This window comes from Schistocerca cancellata, chromosome 3 (genome assembly GCF_023864275.1).
Source record: "Schistocerca cancellata isolate TAMUIC-IGC-003103 chromosome 3, iqSchCanc2.1, whole genome shotgun sequence".
Lineage (NCBI taxonomy): Eukaryota > Metazoa > Arthropoda > Insecta > Orthoptera > Acrididae > Schistocerca > Schistocerca cancellata.
This window is the reverse complement of record NC_064628.1, coordinates 692,579,789-692,600,640: the sequence shown is the minus strand read 5'-3', so window position 1 is coordinate 692,600,640 and position 20,852 is coordinate 692,579,789. Positions and strand designations below refer to the sequence as shown.

At 42.5% G+C, this 20,852-nt stretch overlaps 1 protein-coding gene across 2 annotated transcripts in view; it reads right to left on the bottom strand.

The window, feature by feature from the left end:
- Nucleotides 1-2,216: 2,216 nt before the first annotated feature.
- LOC126175680 (alanyl-tRNA editing protein Aarsd1-A) overlaps nt 2,217-20,852 on the bottom strand; it is a 93,810-nt gene continuing 75,174 nt past the window's right edge. The window contains exons 12-13 of one of the 2 annotated variants that reach the window (XM_049922608.1): nt 9,875-9,993; nt 2,217-2,301 (exon numbers count right to left, since the gene is read on the bottom strand). In XM_049922608.1, the coding sequence (XP_049778565.1) occupies nt 2,294-2,301; nt 9,875-9,993 (127 nt within the window). In that variant the 3' untranslated portion in view covers nt 2,217-2,293. Of the gene's footprint in view, nt 2,302-9,667; nt 9,994-20,852 lie in introns of those variants that run through there. The other variant, XM_049922607.1, reaches the window with a different exon arrangement.

Genomic DNA, 20,852 nt, shown 5'->3' with positions numbered 1-20,852 from the left:
TAGGTTTAAATGGTGCTTTTACACTTGTTTGACATACAATCTAATGTAATTTGCAGTTTCCTAAGGAGTGTGTTGAGCTTAGTATCTGAAGAGCTGTGACATCACTGAAAATTTCCAGAGCTAGGTTAGCATTTTTCAGAGTTATTTGGTCTTATTGCTTTCAGACTGTAACAGTATTTTACCAGTTTTTCAATCAATGAAAAATCCAGGATGGAATGTATGAGTGTATGAAAAGAATAGTTACTACTCACCATATAGTGGAGATGCTGAGTTGCAGAAAGGCACAAAGGCATGACAACCAACAAGCTGTCTGTCCGCATGAATGGCCACCACCAGACTGTGGCCAAGAAACAAGTGGACCACCCCATTACTGAGCATGCAGCCCAACACAACATCATTCACAGCCTCTGCCATCTGGATCCTTCCCACCAACACCTGCTTTTTTTGAATTCCACAGGTGGGAACTCTCCCTGCAATATAGCACACATTCCTGTAATGCTCCTGCCCTCAACCTTTGTTAGTCTCCTTCGCCGTTCCCATTACAGCATACACAGCCCTCATTCCACCAACACACCCAGTCTTTTTTACTTCTCTCCTGTATCACTAACCCTCCTCCCCCATCCTCCGTCTAACCTACTGACAGAACCTAGCTGCCCCACGTCATCCCTGTACACACCCAGCAGCACTTTACTGTCCCCAACTCCTACCCTGCTATCCCTGCCCCACCCTCCTCCTTACCCTCACCCGGTTGCCTCTCCCATAATGCCCTGCTGCTCACAGTCTGGCTCAAGCTGCCAGAGACTGTGTTCATGTGTGTGTTACTTATGTTTGCACGAGTGCATGTATGCTGTCTACTTTCGACAAGGCTTTGTTGGCTGAAAGCTAAGTTTCCCACAGTCTTTTTTTCTATTGTGTCGTTCTGCGACTCAGCATCTCCGCTGTATGGCGACTAGCAACATAATGCTTGTAAGAATCACTGTTCTGATACATGGGGTAAATCATAATACGGGATTTTTTTCTTTAAACAATTATGCCAGACACACTTCATATTCTTTACTGAGTCAGTTACAAAAAACAAGGATCCTATAGAATCTTTACAATGAGAGATTGAAAGGGGCTTTGAAAATAATGACACTGCCTTTCTATTAATGGAATTATTATTTGATATTACAGTCAAGACTTTGAATCCTGTATCTTTGAGACCCAATATGCTTCTCTTAATCCACTGATGCAAATTATTACCTGTTAATTTCTCGGCTGGTAAAATATGAACATCTTTAAAATTACTCGGTATGCTACTAATCATAAAAACTTATGCTGAACTTGCTGCCAGACATTCATCATTAATCATACCAACAAACCTACCTCCTACATAGTCAAAATATTCTTTTACATGTACTACATCTATTAGAAGGTTGACATGCGTTCATGTGGTTCAAGAATTTTACATTTACCTTTTATATAATTACGACAAAAAATGATTTTTACACTGCTCTTCCTGAGGGCCTAAATTAATACCGAAACACATAATTTGAATTGATGGATGAGGGCCTACAACAAAACCATAATCTCTGTTAAACCTATAAGCACACTGAAAAATATTTTAAGATAAACAATAAAACATCGTGAATGGCCAAGTATATGGAAGTTTCTTTGACGACAGTAATTTCAACTGTTCAATCATAAAGTGCGTCCCCCCCCCCCCCCCCCCACTCAGATAAACCAAGTGTACATTTGATCTCACGTCCAAAATTCAAAATTTGTTCAGTATTATTTGCTTCATTAATCTGTGTATCAGCTTTTTCCATACAAGCTAACAGATCACCCACTTTATCAATGCTTGAAACCCTTGTTAAAAACTGATCCCCATTTAGGCCTGTCTTGTTTGCTTGTTCAAAACAAATACTAATACATCAAGCATTTCACTAAGAAAAACAGAATATTTTTATAACAGGAGCAAGAACTGTATGCATGTTAGCAAACAATACAAGTGTAGGTTTTGTAATAATACTCCAGAAATCAGATAGTTTTAACATTGAGTTTTGGTTTTAACTCACACAGCAATGCAATGAATTGAGCTTCTAAATATACTGAATTTCCCTTTCCTGAACTGCTGCCTGAATATTTTGCTCTTCGAGTTTCTGTTCCTCTGGCTCAGGACCAACCCTCCAGCTTCTGGCTTTGCTCAAACAGTGAATGCAATTTGGAAAAACAGATGTTGAAAGTGTGAGGTATTTCTTTGTTTCTCCTGCCATCCTGGGATGTTACTATTTTATGAGGGTGAAAATGCTGTTCACACACCTAAAATCAACGAACCACATGACAATTATGCAGGACCAATTATAATGACCTTAATAATGAAGAACTAATATTAGTGTGAGACTAGTCTAAAATAGTTTTTTTAAGCAATTTTTGCATTTGTAAACACTGAATATTACATTTTACAGCTATTTCTGGCAGATATTTATGAAGTGTTGAATTTGGTGTCAGACACTGGTCAGTAACCATACCAACAAAACATCCTCCTGATGCAAAAATTAGCCAATCTTGTACATTTAAATGAGCGATCCATATGAAGAAAAGTTGCTGAACTCCTGTACTGGCTGTGAGAAATTAAGTGGAGCATTCTCTTAGTAAATAAACACTGGATTAAAAGTACACAAATAAACTTGTTTGTACAATTCAGTTATTCACTAGCAACAAGTTACTGTAGACCAAACACTGGCCATGGTGGAGTGTCCATCTATTATCAATAAAAATATGAATTTGGAATATTCAACCATACATCTCACCAACCTTTGTGTAAGACATATTTTGAAGGACCTGCTGTGGCATTACATATTCAGAAACTTATTATTGCATCACTTCACTGAACACTAGTGTGATGACGAAACTTTTCCTTTAATTTTAATGACTGTCAAATATAAGCAATATGAAATTTTTGTCACAGGAAATACTAACCTAGGTGTAAGTGTAAAGATAAAGTGTGATTTGCCTCCTAAATATGTTAAGATCAATGAATTTCTATTGCTTAAATGAAAACCCAATGAAGATGTAAGCATGCCTTGACAATATAATTACAAATCTGTGTAGAAATAAAGTCGAATGAGACACCAACAAATTAGGAATATCTAATCATGACAGCATATGACTCAAAATTGGAAACCTGCTTACTGATAATTCTGTTAACTACATACAGTGTTTTCAGTGATGAGAACATTGGAAGATTGGGAAATGACTTTAAACTAATAGAGTGGTCCAATACACTAATCAGTGTCAAAGATATTAATGAATACTACTTCATATTCATTTCCAGCATAAAACATACACTTGACAGTAACTGCCCTCTTATTTCTAAAAGATGCAACATTAGCAATAGGCACAAACCCCAACATACTATAAAGTGATACATATCACAACTCAATAAAATCAGGATATTTTTACTCCTGCTTAAGGACATGACAACTGACAGCTGTGAGGACAAGGGCTACTATATAAGCCTAAGAAAAATTTGCAAATCTGAAATTAAAGCAGTTAAAATCACATCTGATTAATACATTTTAAATTCTGCAAATACATGTAAAATAGCCCGAAATGAGAAAAAAGTGTAATAAATGTGGGAAAGGAAGAAATCAGTGTTCCAATTAACTGTAATACTCTTAATGAATATTTTGTGAATTCTGCAATTTCCCTTGTATCATAAAGTGATGATACACCTCAATGCTGAGGCCTTTCTTATGCAATCGCAGAGTAAACCAAATGAAAGATTCACTTGGAGAATTACTGCAGCAGACCTTACCAACTCAGTAAACAAGCTGAACAACTCCAGAACAGAAGATTACTATGGACTCAGCAACTTTGTTCTAGTATGTAAAATTATGGGATTAGAATGTCTCTGCTGTATCTTGTAAATAAAATTATTGATGATGATACATCCACATTCCTTTAATGCATTAAAATTTAAGTCCATAGCTTTCTCCAAGTCTACAAATGCTCTATAAACATACGTTTGCCTTTCCTTAATCTATTCTCCAAGGTAAGTCGTAGAGCCAGTATTGCTTGCGTGTTTCTAAATTTCTCCAGAATTAAACCTGGTCTTCTCCAAGGTTGGCTTCTACCAGTTTTTCCATTTTTTCACTGTTCTGTGAGGGATCTGTGTTAGCATTTTGCAACTATGACTTATTAAACTGACAGTTCAGTAATTTTCACATCAGTCAGCACCTGCTTTCTTTGGAACTGGAATTATTATATTCTTCTTGAAGTATGTGGGTATTTCACCTATCTCTTATATCTTGCTTACCGGATGGAAGAGTTTTGCCATGGCTGGCTCTCCCAAGGCTACCAGTAGTTCTAATGGAAATGTTGTCTATTCCTGGGGCCTTGTTTTGACTTATATGTTTCAGTGCTCTGTGAAATTCTTCTCGTAGTACCTTACCTCCTGTTTCATCTTCATCTACATCCTCTTGAATTTCTATAATATTGCCTTCAAGTACATCTCTCTTCTACAGACCCTCTATATACTTCTTCCACGTTTCCCTCCTTTGCTTAGGACTCGTTTTCCATTTGAGCTCTTGGTACTATTCTAGCTGCTTCTCCTTTCTCCAATGGTCTCTTTAGTTTTCCTGTAAGCAATATATACTTTTAACATATTAACACATGCTTCCAAATCCTTACATTTGTCCTCTAGCCATTACTGCTTAGCCATTTTGTATCACCTGTCAAACTCATTTTTTATACTTTGTATCCCCTTTTGCCTGCTTCATTTCTGCCTTTTTATATCTCTCCCTTTTATACAAGGATTTCTACTGGACCTTGTTTTACCTATTTGAACCTCTGCTCTCTTTACTACTTCTTAGAACTACCCATTCTTCTTCTACTAAATTTCTTTCTCCTGTTCTTGTCAGTCATTGCCTAAAGCTCCCTCTGACACTCTCAACAACCTCCTCTTCTTTCAACTTATCCAGTTCCTATCTAATCAATTAATGACCTTTTTGAATTTTCTTCAATTTTAATCTACAGTTCATAACCAATACATTGTGATCAGAATTCAATCTGCCCCCCGGAAATGTCTTATAATTTAAAATCTGGTTCCAAAACCTGTGTCTTACCATTATATAGTCAGTATGAAACTTTTTTGCTGTCTCCAGGTCTCTTTCACATATTCAGCTTTCTTTCATCATTCTTAATCCAAGCAGCTTCCTCTTTCATTTCCTTCTACTAGTCCATATTCACCTACTACTTTGCCTTCTCTTCCTTTCCTTACTATTAAGTTCCAGTCTCCCATGACTATTAAATTTTCATCTCCCTTAACTATCTGAATATTTTTGTTTACCTCATCATACATTTCTTCAATCTTTCCAGCATCTGCAGAGCTAGTTGGCTTATAAACTTGCACTACTGTGGTGGGTGTGGACGTCGTGTCTATCTTGGCTATGATAATGCTTTTGCTATGCAGTTCAGTTCATAGTAGCTTATCCACATTCCTATTTTCTTATACATTATTAAACCTACTCCTGCATTACCCTTATTTGATTTTTTTATTTATAACCCTGTGTTCAGCTGACCAGAAGTCCTGTTCCTGTTCCTTCTGTCACCAAAAATCACATCTACTTTAACCTATCCATTTCCCTTTTTAAATTTTCTAACCCACTTGCCTCTATCATTCCACACTCCAGTTCACAGAATGCCAGTTTTTTTTCCCGCCTGAAGCCATCCTCCTGAGAGATCCGAATCGGGAATTACTGTACCTATGGCATATTTTACCCTCAAGGATGCCATCGTCGTCATTTAACCATTCTGTAGAGCTGCATGCCCTTGGGGAAAATTACAATTATAGTTTATCCTTGGTTTCAGCTGTTTACAGTACCTGCACAGCAAGGCAATTGGGTTGATGTTACACAGACAGATCGGTCAATCATCCAGACTGCTGTCCCTGCAACTACCGAAAAGGCTACTACCTCTCTTCAGGAACCATATGTTTGTCTGTCCTCTCAACAGATACGTCTCTGTTGTGGTTGCACCTACGATTTTGCACATCTATATCAAAATTTAATTTATTTTCACACAATCAACAATTAAAAAACATATATAAAACACACAGGGTGTTACAAAAAGGTACGGCCAAACTTTCAGGAAACATTCCTCACACACAAAGAAAGAAAATATGTTATGTGGACATGTGTCCAGAAACACTTACTTTCCATGTTAGAGCTCATTTTATTACTTCTCTTCAAATCATGGAATGGAAATACACAGCAACAGAATGTACCAGCGTGACTTCAAACACTTTGTTACAGGAAATGTTCAAAATATCCTCCATTAGTGAGGATACATGCATCCACCCTCCGTCGCATGGAATCCCTGATGCGTTGATGCAGCCCTGGAGAACGGCATATTGTATCACAGCCGTCCACAATACGAGCACGCAGAGTCTCTACATGTGGTACCGGGGTTGCGTAGACAAGAGCTTTCAAATGCCCCCATAAATGAATGTCAAGAGGATTGAGGTCAGGAGAGAATGGAGGCCATGGATCTGGTCCGCCTCTACCAATCCATCGGTCACCGAATCTGTTGTTCAGAAGCGTACGAACACTTCGACTGAAATGTGCAGGAGCTCCATCGTACATGAACCACACGTTGTGTCGCACTTGTAAAGGCACATGTTCTAGCAGCACAGGTAGAGTTTCCCGTATGAAATCATGATAACGTGCTCCATTGAGCGCAGGTGGAAGAACATGGGACCCAATCAAGACATCACCAACAATGCCTGCCCAAACGTTCACAGAAAATCTGTGTTGATGACGTGATTGCACAACTGCGTGCGGATTCTCGTCAGCCCACACATGTTGATTGTGAAAATTTACAATTTGATCACGTTGGAATGAAGCCTCATCCGTAAAGAGAACATTTGCACTGAAATGAGGATTGACACATCGTTGGATGAACCATTCGCAGAAGTGTACCCGTGGAGGCCAATCAGCACATGCTGTACATGGTACGGAAACAACTGGTTCTCCCGTAGCACTCTCCCTACAGTGACGTGGTCAACGTTACCTTATACAGCAGCAACTTCTCTGACGCTGACATTAGCATTATCGTCAACTGCACGAAGAATTGCCTAGTCCATTGCAGGTGTCCTTGTCATTCTACGTCTTCCCCAGTCACGAGTCATAGGCTGGATTGTTCCGTGCTCCCTAAGATGCCGATCAATTGCTTGGAACGTCTTCCTGTCGGGACACCTTCGTTCTGGAAATCTGCTCGATACAAACATACCGCGCCACGGCTATTGCCCCGTGCTAATCCATACATCAAATGGGCATCTGCCAACTCCGCATTTGTAAACATTGCACTGACTGCAAAACCACGTTCGTGATGAACACTAACCTGTTGATGCTACATACTGATGTGCTTGATGCTAGTACTGTAGAGCAATGAGTCGCATGTCAACACAAGCACCGAAGTCAACATTACCTTCCTTCAATTGGGCCAACTGGCGGTGAATCGAGGAAGTACAGTACATACTGATGAAACTAAAATGAGCTCTAACATGGAAATTAAGCGTTTCCGGACACATGTCCACATAACATCTTTTCTTTATTTGTGTGTGAGGAATGTTTCCTGAAAGTTTGGCCGTACCTTTTTGTAAAAATCTTCAGATCTTTGAAGTCTGATTTTTTCCCCTTCTCTCTCTCTCTCTCTCTCTCTCTCTCTCTCGCTTCTTTTAGTAATTGCATCATATGGCTTCAGGAAATTTGATAACAGGACAATTAGCTTTAAATCCAACCATAAAGAAAACTGTAGAAGGCCACTGTAAGTTCCCCTTGTAAGACTATGATCACTAAATTAATCACTAAGTATCATTTTCACTTCCTTTGTAGTGAGTACAGTACAAGATTAATAATTCATCCCTCAGTGGTCAATTTGAAGGTTGGTTGAGCATTAGCACACTTGCAATGCTTAACATCAGTGAAAAACATTATGCCTATCTCCCGTTTTTCCTCTTTCTGTAATACATCGAGATGACTAAAGTCATGGTACAGTGATATGCATATATACATATGGCAGTAGTATCGTGTACAGGAGGTATAAAAAGTTAGCGAATTGTCCGAGCTGCAATTTGTACTCCGGTGATTCCTGAGAAAAGGTTTCCAACACGATTATGGCCACATGACGGGAATTAACAGACTTTGAAAGCAGAATGTTAGGTGGATCTAGATGCATGGGATAGTCCATTTTGGAAATCGTTAGGGAATTCAATGTTCCGAGATCCACAGTGTCAAGAGTGTGCTGAGAATACTCAATTTGAGGCATTACCTCTCCCACGGGCAATGCTGTGACCAACAGCCCTCACTTGATGACAGGGCAGCAGTGTTTTTGTGTAGTTGTCTGTACTAACAGACAAGCAACACTGTGTTAAATAACCGCAGAAATCAATGTGGGACTTAACGATGAATGTATCCATCAAGGCAGTGTGACAAAATTTAATGTTAATGGGCTATGGCATCAGAAGACCGATGTGAGTGTGTTTGTCAACAGCTGCACCTCTCCTGGGCTCATGACAATATTAGTTGAACCCTATACGAGTGCAAGAGTGTAGCTTGGTCAGGTGAGTCATGATTTCAGCTGGTAAGTGCTGATGGCAGGGTTCGAGTGTGGTGCAGACCCCACAAAGCCGTGGATCCAAGTTGTCAACAAGGCACTGTGCAAGTGGGTGATAGCTCCACAATGGCATGGGCTGTGTTTACATGGAATGCACTGGGTCTTTTGGTCTAACTGAACCCATCATTGACTGGAAATTGTTATGTAAGACAAAGCACCATGTCACCTGACCACAATTGTTTGCGACTGGTTTTAAGAATATTCTAGACTACTCAAGCAAATTATTTGGCCACCCACATCACCCGACAGGAATGCCATCAAACATTTATGGGACCTAATCAAGAGGTCAGTTTGTGCACAAAATCCTGCCAGCAACACTTGTGTAATTATGGACAGCTGCAGAGGCAACATGGCTCAATATTTCTGCAGAGGACTTCTAATGACTTGTCGAGTCCATGACATATCTAACTGCTGCACTGTGCTAGGCAAAGGGAGATCCAACATGACATTAGGAGGTATCTCACGACTTTTGTCACCTCAGGGTAGGTATCAGTTGTTTAGTAGCTGCAATAACAATGCCTTAACCAAACTTATACCTGAAATTTAATTTAATGAACTGAAATATGAAATCAGACGTTCCCCAGGTGAAAACTGGAGCTGTTATGCAGCTGTAGGAAAAACAGGGAATAGTGTTCTCAATTCTACTCGACAGCCAATGAAAAAGGTCTTCTAAGACATTGCTGCATACAGAACTAGAAAAACCTAATGTTAAGGAAATCATCTTGAGCTATGCAAGGTAGCTAAATTATCTTTATTCTAACATTCAATGAATTTCTTACATCATTTTAAATGCAGCTGATGGTGTTTACATGACATCCTTTAACAAAGAAGGAAATCCTGATACTTAGCTAATGACCTGAGATTACATTAGTGAAATAACTAAGAAAGGCTGCACTAGCAAAAGCTAATTTTCTTCTTTCATTATCCTTTTTTTTTTTTTTTTTTTTTCAATCTGATTTTGAACCACAACCAAATAACTTTTAAAATATGAAAAGGAAAGAAGCCTCCATAGTTAGCAATTCACTTTATTCGTGATAAAAATCTTACACATTTTATGCCAGTTTTATTTACAAATCTCAGTTTCATCTGCTATATGAAATTGAGTCTTATCTATAACACTGTTAAACATGATGAATTGCACAGCAAATATTGTCAAAAATTTATAATACAATAATTAACTCTCACTCTTTAATGCAGCATTATACTTCATTCTGACCTGTTTGAAAATATTCTTTGATCAACTTCTCTGCAGCTTTTATATTTTTAAGATTGTTGACCTTGGCTTGGAATCGAGTCCCTTTCCCTGCACCTTTACCATCCAGAAGTTTGCAGATTCTGTAAGGAAGATGTTACACATTTTATTTCTCTATGGCACAAGTGAACTTCATCAGAAGGGGGCAGGAGATAATTGTTTCCAATTACAGCAAAATTCCATGTGTGGACTAGATACTAATAATTTTGAATATTTCTTCACTTTATTAGGTGACCTCCTGAAATTCTCATGCAATCCAATTGGCATAATGAGTTAAAGCTCAATAACATTGCTAATGAAACCAGCACCATACGCAAACCCGTTTAAGTCAAATTTGGAGGCTATATTCCACAGGAGGGGGGGGGGGGGGGGTGTCCTTTTTTATTACACATGCCAGATTCAGTTTTGGCAAGTTAAATGAATGTTATTCTGAAGTACGTTTTGTTATTGTGATGTCCATTGTTTTGTTATCATTGTGGTTATTGCAGTCCTTTAAAAATGTGTAAAGCATTCCTTTCCTCATTTTTGGTCATTGTTATAACCTGGAATTTATGTAACTGTTCTCTTGCAGTTAAATTTATTGTGCTAGTAATATTGGTAACTATAAGTTATTTTTGGAAACTAGGGGCTTATCCACATGTCAGAAAATTCATAAAGTAATTAAAGACATTTGACAAAAGGGATACCTCCTTGTTACCAGTAACATAGAAAATACTGTCTAAAGCGCTTCTAACTAAAATAGAGGAACAAGTAAGATCTAATACAGGAGAGTACCAAGCAGAATCTAGGAAAGTTTGTCATGTGGAGACAGTTTCTTTATTTAAAAACCACTTTGAAATTGAAAGCTATAGAAAATAATAACACAGCAGCTACTTTAACAGACTTCAAGAAGGCTTATGACTCAGTTAAAAAACAAACACTATTTCAGATACTTCATGAATCAATGACAGTCGAAAATACCAGAAGACTTTTTGAACAAACGCTCACAGATACAACATCAAGAATTAAGTTTCAAGGCAAAATTTCTGAACCGTTCACGATCAAAACACAGAGACGGACTGTCCCCAATTCTCTTTAACCTGGTTTTAGATAAAATAGTAAAAACCTGGGAAAACACATTAGAAAACAGAGCCATAAAAGGTATAAAGGTGGGACACAGAAAGAACAAATTTGAAGTAAAATGTTTCGCCTTTGTGGATGATATAGCACTGATAACTAAAAACCGAACAGACAACTGTTATGCTTGATCTTTTACATGGGATTGCTGAAAAGACTGGGCTAAACGTAGCTTATGAAAAAAACAGTATATAGAACAAAAACACAACAGAGAAAAATTTCTGGAGAAAAATCATGGAAAAGTTAAAAGAACAGATAAATTTAAATACCTTTGAGAATGGGTCCAAACCAACGAACTGGATAACACAAAAAATAAAGGAAGAGTAAAGAAATTCAAATTTGCAAATGAATTAGCACAAAACTACTACAACAAGAAATTAATGTTCATCCAAGTTGGTTTTTTTTTTTCTTTTTTTTTTTTTTTTTTTTTTCTTTTTTTTTTTGGCGCAAAACTGCTATGGTCATTAGCGCCCGGTCTGTGACTTAGGAAGCAGTAAAAAACCGAAAACGGAAACCAACAGCAATGGGAACGAAAGTCATAAAATTGGAGAAACTAAAAGCAGAAGGAAGGCTTAAAAATCCACTACAGAAGGGGGTTGGTTGTCCCAAAAAAAACTTCAAATGACTGATGTCATTTCACTGGCACGAATGAACTCTAGAACGCGATTGGCCGAGCGCGTGTCATCTGCTAAAATTGATGATATATCAGGCGACAGCTGTAGACGGGCGCGTAACGGATTAAAATAGGGGCACTCAATTAAAAGGTGTCTTACCGTCCACAGCTGAGAGCAGTGGGGACAGAGTGGGGGAGGATCGCCGCTTAAAAGATGTCGATGGCTAAAAAGACAGTGCCCTATCCAGAGTCTAGTTAAAATTACCTCCTCCCGACGACGCGTTCGGGAGGAAGAGGTTCAAGCACAAGGAAGAGTTTTCACGTCCCGCAATTTATTTTGGGGAAGTGTCGACCAATGCGCGTGCCATAAATGAACAACACGACGACATAAAACGCTCCGGAGATCGGCGACGGGAATCGATTGAATTGCTGGCCGAAGAAGAGAGACTGCAGCCTTGGCTGCAATATCGGCCACCTCATTTCCGCAGATACCAACGTGTCCCGGGAGCCAGAGGAACGCCACCGAGACGCCCCCCAGGTGGAGCAAGCGCAGACAGTCCTGAATCCGGTGGACCAGAGGGTGCACAGGGTAAAGAGCTTGGAGACTGAGGAGAGAGCTGAGAGAATCTGAGCAGATAACGTACTGTATCCGCCGATGGCGGCGGATGTAGTGGACAGCCTGGAGAACAGCGTAAAGCTCCGCAGTATAAACCGAACACTGGTCGGGAAGCCGAAAGTGATTTGGGGTGTCGCCAACAATATAGGCACTCCCTACACCTAACGATGTTTTCGAGCCGTCGGTGTAAATAAATGTGGCGTCCGTCATTTGTGCACATAGAGCAGCAAATGCCCGACGATAAACAAGTGAAGGGGTACCATCCTTGGGAAATCGACAAAGGTCTCTGAGCAGGCAGATCCGGGGACGTAGCCAAGGCGGTGCTGTACCCCAAGTTGTCAAGAAGGCTTTAGGAAAGCGGAAGGAAAGAGAATGGAGCAGTTGACGGAAGCGGACTCCTGGTGGTACTAGGGAGGAGGAGCGGCCTGCATACCCTACATCAAAGGAGGCGTCGAAAAAAATGTCATGGGCTGGATTAGCAGGCATGGAAGATAGATGGCTTGCATAACGACTCAGAAGGACTGCTCGCCGATTGGACAGCGGAGGTTCAGCAGTCTCAGCATAAAGGCTTTCCACAGGGCTGGTGTAAAAAGCTCCATACACTAAACGTAATCCACGGTGGTGGATAGAGTTGAGACGCCGAAGAATAGACGGCCGAGCAGAGGAGTAGACTATGCTTCCGTAGTCCAATTTCGAGCGCACTAAGGCGCGATAGAGGCGGAGAAGGACCACTCGGTCCGCTCCCCAGGAGGTACCATTCAGGACACGGAGGGTGTTGAGGGATCGCAGACAGCGAGCCGAAAGATAGGAAACGTGGGAGGACCAGCACAGTTTTCTGTCAAACATAAGACCCAAGTATTTAGCGACGTCTGAAAACAGAAGGTTGACAGGACCTAGATGTAAGGAGGGCGGAAGAAACTCCTTACCTCGCCAAAAATTAACACAAACGGTCTTACTGGGAGAAAAACGGAAGCCGGTGTCGATGCTCCAAGAGTGTAGGCGATCGAGACATCCTTGAAGATGTCGTTCAAGAAGGCTGGTCCGTTGAGAGCTGTAGTAGATCGCAAAATCGTCCACAAAGAGGGAGCCCGAGACATCAGGAAGGAGACAATCCATAATTGGATTGATGGCAATGGCAAACAGTACAACACTCAGCACGGAGCCCTGGGGTACCCCGTTTTCTTGGGAGAAAGTACGGGAGAGAGTAGTGTTCACCCGCACCCTAAATGTGCGCTCTGCCATAAATTCGCGAAGAAAAAGGGGCAGCCGACCTTGAAAGCCCCAAGAGAACAGTATGCGGAGGATACCTGTCCTCCAACAGGTATCGTATGCTCCCTCCAGATCAAAAAATATTGCTACTGTTTGGCGTTTCCGGAGAAAATTATTCATGATATAAGTGGAGAGAGCAACAAGATGGTCAACTGCAGAACGATGCTTTCGGAATCCGCATTGGGCAGTTGTTAAAAGACTGCGGGATTCCAGCCACCAAGCTAAACGGTAATTCACCATACGCTCCAAAACCTTACAGACACTACTCGTGAGAGAAATGGGGCGATAGCTAGAGGGGAGATGTTTGTCCTTTCCAGGTTTCGGAACAGGAATGACGATAGCTTCCCGCCATTGTCTGGGAAAAGTACTGTCAGTCCAAATTCAATTATAAAAGCGAAGGAGGTAACGCAGACTATGGGTTGATAATTGCAGCAACATTTGGATGCGGATACCATCTGGTCCTGGGGCGGAGGAGCGAGAAGAAGAGAGTGCATGTTGGAGTTCCCGCATGGAGAAAACAGTATTGTAGCTTTCGGGATTTTGAGAGGAGAAAGCAAGAGGTCGCACTTCCGCTGCACGTTTCTTCGAGAGAAATGCTGGCGGGTAATTTGAAGAGCTCGAAATCTCAGCAAAGTGCTGACCCAATGAGTTAGAAATTGCGACGGGGTCCACTAATGTATCATGCGCGACAGTGAGCCCAGAGACCGGGGAGAAACTAGGCGCGCCTGAGAACCGTCGAAGCCGATGCCAAACTTCCGAGGAGGGAGTGAAGGTGTTAAATGAGCTAATAAAAAATTTCCAGCTTGCCTTCTTGCTATCGCGGATGACACGACGGCATCGCACTCTGAACTGCTTATAGCGGATACAGTTGGCCAAAGTAGGATGGTGGCGGAAAATGCGGAGAGCACGTCGCCGCTCACGTATTGCGTCACGGCATGCCTCGTTCCACCAAGGAATTGGGGGGCACCGGGGCAATTCAGAGGTGCGTGGTACTGAACGTTCCGCAGCTGTAAGAATAACGTCGGTAATGTGTGTGACCTCATCGTCGACGCTGGGAAAGTGACGGTCATCGAATGTCGCTAGAGACGAAAAAAGTGTCCAGTCGGCCTGGGCAAACTTCCAGCGTCTCGGGCGCATATATGGCAGTTGAGGCTGCAGTCTAAGGACACATGGAAAGTGGTCACTCAAGTGTGTATCATCAAGGGCGAACCATTCGAAGCGCCGAGCTAGCGGAACAGTACCGACCGCAAAGTCCAAATGAGATAAATTTGTCGTGGAGGCAGACAAAAATGTAGGGACCCCAGTGTTGAGGCAAACTAGATCCACTTGGTGGAAGACGTCTAGCAATAGTGAGCCACGTGGACAAGGATGTGGAGATCCCCAAAGCGGGTGGTGGGCATTGAAGTCCCCAACCAGCAATAAGGGGGGGTGGGGGGTGGAAGCTGACCAAGAAGATGAATGAGATCAGCTCGTGCCATTGGTGTGGACGATGGAATGTATACAGTACAAAGAGAAAAGGTATATCCAGAAAGGGAAAGACGGACAGCGGCAGCTTGGAAGGAAGTGTTTAAGGGGATTGGGTGATAATGGAGAGTATCATGGAGAAGAATCGTGAGTCCTCCATGGGCTGGAGTGCCTTCAACAGAGGGGAGATCATATCGGACGGACTGAAAATGAGGGAGAACAAAGCGGTCATGGGGACGCAGCTTTGTTTCCTGAAGACAGAAGATGACCGGCGAGTAGGATCGTAAGAGGATCGACAATTCATCCCGAATGGCTCGAATGCCGCAGATATTCCAGTGGATAATGGACATAGGGTGAACAGAAAATGGAGGAATGTGACCAAGGTTGCTGTCAACTCAACGACTGCTCAGAGCTTGCGACCGACAGCATGGAATGGCATTCAGCCGAAGGCAGAAGATCCTGATCCATAGGTTGTTCAGGAGCAGCTCCTGCCACCAGCGATCGGCCGCCAGCAGTGCGCCTCGGCGACACAGAAGACGGCCGAGGGCGATTTCCGCCAGGTGGTGCTGTAGATGGGACACGCCTTGGCGGAGAAGGAGATGAGCTGGGTTTCTTTGTAGCCTTCTTGGAATTATGATGTTTAGATGAAGGAGGAACCGATGGTTGTGAAGTTGGGGTACGTAAAAAATCTTCAGGAGTATGCTCTTTGTTCGAAGTCTTGGTGTCTGACTTTTGGGCTCGAGATTTAGCAGAACCCGATGAAGGGTGAGCCATAGAGTGGGCAGGCGAAAGTGGTGAGGTTGAACGGGCGATCTTTGCGCTGGCCGATATGACGACCGTGGTACTAAAGGTGAGGTCGCAAGTCTGCGTGGCCGCCTCCTTTGTTGGCCGAGGAGAAGCAAGGACAGTGCTGTATTTTCCTGTCTGAGGCACGGTGGGCTGTCGACTGGCGAATAATTTTCGAGCAGCAAAGGTCGACACCTTTTCCTTCACTCTGATATCCTGGATGAGCTTTTCGTCCTTAAAAACGGGTCAATCTCGAGAGGAAGCAGCGGGGTCAACCATACAGTTGATGCAGCGAGGGGATGGAGGTGGACAAGCACCCTCATGGGCATCCTTGCCACACGTAACACATTTGGCCGGATTGGAACAGGACTGGCTGGTGTGATTGAACCTCTGACACCGATAGCAACGCGTAGGGTTTGGGACGTAAGGGCGAACGGAAATTATCTCATAGCCTGCTTTGATTTTCGATGGAAGTTGAATTTTGTCAAATGTCAAGAAGACAGTGCGGGTTGGAATGATGTTCTTGTCAACCCTTTTCATAACTCTATGAACAGCCGTTACGCCCTGGTCAGACAGGTAGTGCTGAATTTCTTCGTCAGACAATCCATCGAGAGAGCGTGTATAAACGACTCCACGCGAGGAATTTAAAGTACGGTGCACTTCAACCCGGACAGGGAAGGTGTGGAGCAGTGAAGTACGCAGCAATTTTTGTGCCTGGAGGGCACTGACTGTTTCTAACAACAAGGTGCCATCCCGTAATCTGGAACAAGACTTTACAGGACCTGCAATTCCGTCGACACCTTTCTGAATAATGAAAGGGTTGACCGTGGAGAAGTCGTGACCTTCGACAGAACGAGAAACAACAAGGAACTGTGGCAACGATGGAAGAACCGTCTGTGGCTGAGACTCAGTATACTTACGCTTGTGAGCAGACATAGTGGAAGGTGAGGAAACCATTGCGGAAGAATCCCCCATGATTACCGGCGTCTCCGATGGCGCGCTCCTCCCTTGTGGGGGCCCTCTCTGAGGGCACTCCCGCCTTAGGTGATTGTTCACACCTTAGGTCACACCTCCCGACAAACGGACGTAGGGACCAATCGGCACTTTCGGAAGGTATCAGCTCGGGTAATCACCCCTCCCTGGGCCTGGCCGTTACCAGGGGGTACGTACGTGTCCTACCTGTCTACCCAGGGCGGGGAATTACGCGTTACCCCGTCACCGGCTACGCACAAAAATGCGTGGGTAGGCCTTCAGACACGCACAGGGAGGAAGAAAGAGAAAGGAAAGGAAAGAAGAGAGGTCTCAAACGCCGCAGTGGAGAAAAGGGTAAAGAGAAGAGGTAAGGAAAAGAGAAGGACAAAGGAAGGAGGAAGACAGACAAGCAAAGAAGGCGAAGAATGCGTTACATTTTCGAGCGTCCGTCTCCGGACATAGGCACAAACCATACTCCCAGATGGGGAGAAAGGGAAGGAAAGAGCCAGAGGTGAGGGGAGGAGAGGCGAAGATGGGGGATGGGGAAGGATGCGGAAAGGGAAGGTATGCAGCCCGGAAAGGAAGGAAGGCCACATTAGCTCGGGGTCCCGTGCTCGCTACGCACGTATCCACAAAAGAGTTGTGGACCCCCTGGGGGGGGTTCATCCAAGTGAAGATTAGATTCAGTTATTGGGACACAAATAACGTATGATGGATCAGAGTTCCTAACACTGAATAAGAAAGGCAAACGAAGAGAACTAGCTAGAAAAAAAGAGAATAGAAAATACTGAGAAATTCTAGGTCCTGAGGAAAACATTGAAAATTTATGGATTAAAAGTAGAAATGAAGATTTATATAAAAATACAGATAAAAAAAAAACACAGATACAATGAGAAAGAGACACCTAAATTATATGGACATTTAAAAATAATGGAAGCAACATGGATTAAAAAGAAAAATTTTAATTACACTTATAAACCGAAGAAAACTGTAGGATGGATAGAAGCAGTGAAGAAAGATGCAAACAAAATAGGTGTTACAGAAAAAAATAATACAGGACAGGAATTGCTTATGGCTACTGGTAGAAAATGCAAAACTAGCCAATACCTCGACCGGAGAGAGAGTGGTGTGGAAAGATGATCAGAGACGACTGATTGGAGAGTAAATGAAGTAGTACTGGGAAGAAAGAAAAAGAAAAAAAGAAATACCAGAAGTCTTACATCATATATTGTCCACATCTGACCAAATTCATAAAAAAGTGATCTTGGTGAGACTGATGAAAGGTGTGTAGGTCGGTTACTGCCCCTGCTGGCAACTATTTTGTAATGGTATAATTTGTTACAAGTGGGGCTATGGAGACAAGACTAACCCAGTACCGATTCCATGCATTTTAGCAAGTTTCCTATAAATGGTGGGTTAAGTCCTTTACAAAGGAATCTCTTGTGTACTAACTGAAGTTCGTGACCATCAGGATGAAACAGTGCGAGGAAGGAAGCATGAGGGAATTTGTTTTGGCCTCAGCTTACCTACCTTCTGAGGACAGTGTTGCTCCTTCCCAGGAAGTGAGGAGACGCACAGCAGCTTGCAGCTGAATGAACAACTGTTGGTTGTGATGCCACTGCCCACAACTGACAAAGGGAAGCAGTGACAACAGCAGATGTGGGCCATAGTTGAATACCTACTGGAGTATAAGTTAGAGATTTTGAATAGGAGTAGGTACCCTTCAGAAATAGGAAAATGGGGGTGGGGAAGGGAGTAACTACCACCTTCAGACTTTTGAGTTCATCCTAATATGTAATTACATCAAACACTGGCATGTCGTGATGGAGTCATCCTTATTTGACCACACGTATAAGTTTGGTTTGAAATGGGTGTTTAACAGACCATGGCCTATACAGGTCCTAGGAAAGCAGACTGGGACTCATATAAGAAAGACCTAAATGCATGCTTCACTGAAGTTAAAACTTTGATAAGAAATCCAATAGATCTTGAGGAAATGGCAGATGAACTAACCTCTACCATTATGACCTCATCCTTACGAAACTATCCAGACACCAAAAAATGCACAAAAAAGAGTGTACCTTGGTGGAACAATAATCCAGAATTGCAAAGGAAGCAATTAAGAACACTGTTAAACTTTGCAAAAAGGGAAGGACAATGGACAAAATGGCAGGAGACCCTTGCCAAATTCAACCTTGTTATTAAGCAAGCAAAACTACCAACCTGAAAGTATTCCACAAGAAGATGGAAGATACAACTGTCAGGGGGCAGACTTCTAAAAATCCTCATAAGAATACCAGCAGATCCAAAAGGCACTCTAAAGGAGGAGTACGTTGGGCATACAAGTACAGTGCTCAGACAAAGATTTGATCCCTTTGGGTACTGGTAACCAAATGGAGTACTGGCGACATGTCTGAGAATGTACTGACTTCAAGAAAATCTGGTGGGCAGTGGGACTGTTTCAATCATTGAAGTCACCAAGCCCCGGTGGAATCTTTTTGGCTGGCTCTACTGCAACAAGCAGGACTTTTCAGTCACGTCTAGTGGCAGAACTAATTCCTAATGCTTGGAGAACAATGAAGGTACACACAGACAATTTAATCACAGCAACACTTGGCAAATTTTAAAGTACCATGAGAACAATGTTCTCTGAAGATCTTGGAAAATTGATGCAGGAAACATAATCTACGGGTCAGTCCCAGGTAAACTGCTGTTGTAATGTTCACAATGAAGCATACTAGGATATGCATTGGAATCTTAAGCTCGTTGACAAAATATTACTAGTAGAGAGGGCAGTGAAGCATCTAGGGGCAGCTCTGGATGTTAAATTAAGATGGACCCCTTCCATAATATATGTTCCAAAGCAAAAGGTGTTCTAATGTGCACTAGAAGGGCCCTTAATAAAACTGTGGTCTAAGCCACAGGATCATATACTGGATACAAATTTCTGTAATAGGACCTGTGATAATTTATGGTACCATAGTATGGTGGAATAAAGTAGAACAGAAGGTGGCCGATAAGGTGCTTGAGAAGGTGCTAAGATTGGCCTACCTAGCCATAACAGGTGGAATTAGCAACACATCCACTGCTGGGATAGAGACCATGGACATGCTCCCATTATACCTTTGGGTTACAATGGAGGGCATACACATTCAAAACTGGAAACCTTCAGGATAATCAAAATCCCACACCAATATAATGAATGTAATAAAAATTAATTGGGAAGGCCGGAGAAATACCAATTACCCATACAATAACTTCCAGCTGCTTCAATAAATCTTTCAATGTAATAATTTAAAATAGGTAGCAGCAGAAGACTGAACATCACCGTTCAGGGGACATAGTATAGTTTACTAACAGGTCAGAATATAATAGAGGGAAACATTCCACGAGGGAAAAATATATTTAAAAAGAAAGATGATGAGACTTACCCAACAAAAGCGCTGGCAGGTCGATAGACACACAAATAAACACAAACATACACACAAAACTCTAGCTTTCGCAACCAACGGTTGCCTCGTCAGGAAAGAGGGAAGGAAAAGGAAAGACAAAAGGATTGGGTTTTAAGGGAGAGGGTAAGGAGTCATTCCAATCCCGGGAGCGGAAAGACTTACCTTAGGGGGAAAAAAGGACAGGTTTACACTCGCACACACACACATATCCATCCACACATACACAGACACAAGCAGACATTTGACAAATGTCTGCCTGCGTCCGCGCACGTGCGGACGGACATGCGTGTGCGTGCGAGTGCAAACCCGTCCCCTCCCCCCCCCAAGGCAAGTCCCCCCGCTCCCGGGACCGGAACGACTCCCCACCCTCTCCCCCAAAACCCAATCCTTCCGTCCCTCCTCCTCCTCCCCCCCTCCCCCCCGACGAGGCAACCGTTGGCCGCGAAAGCCAGAGTCCCGTGTGCATGCTTGTGCCCGCCTGTGCGTCCATCGACCCGCCAGCGCCCCCGTTGGGTAAGTCTCATCATCTTTCTTTTCAAATACATCCCTCCCACGTGGAATGTTTCCCTCTATTATATATATATATATATAAACATAATAGAGGGAAACATTCCACGAGGGAAAAATACATTTAAAAAGAAAGATGATGAGACT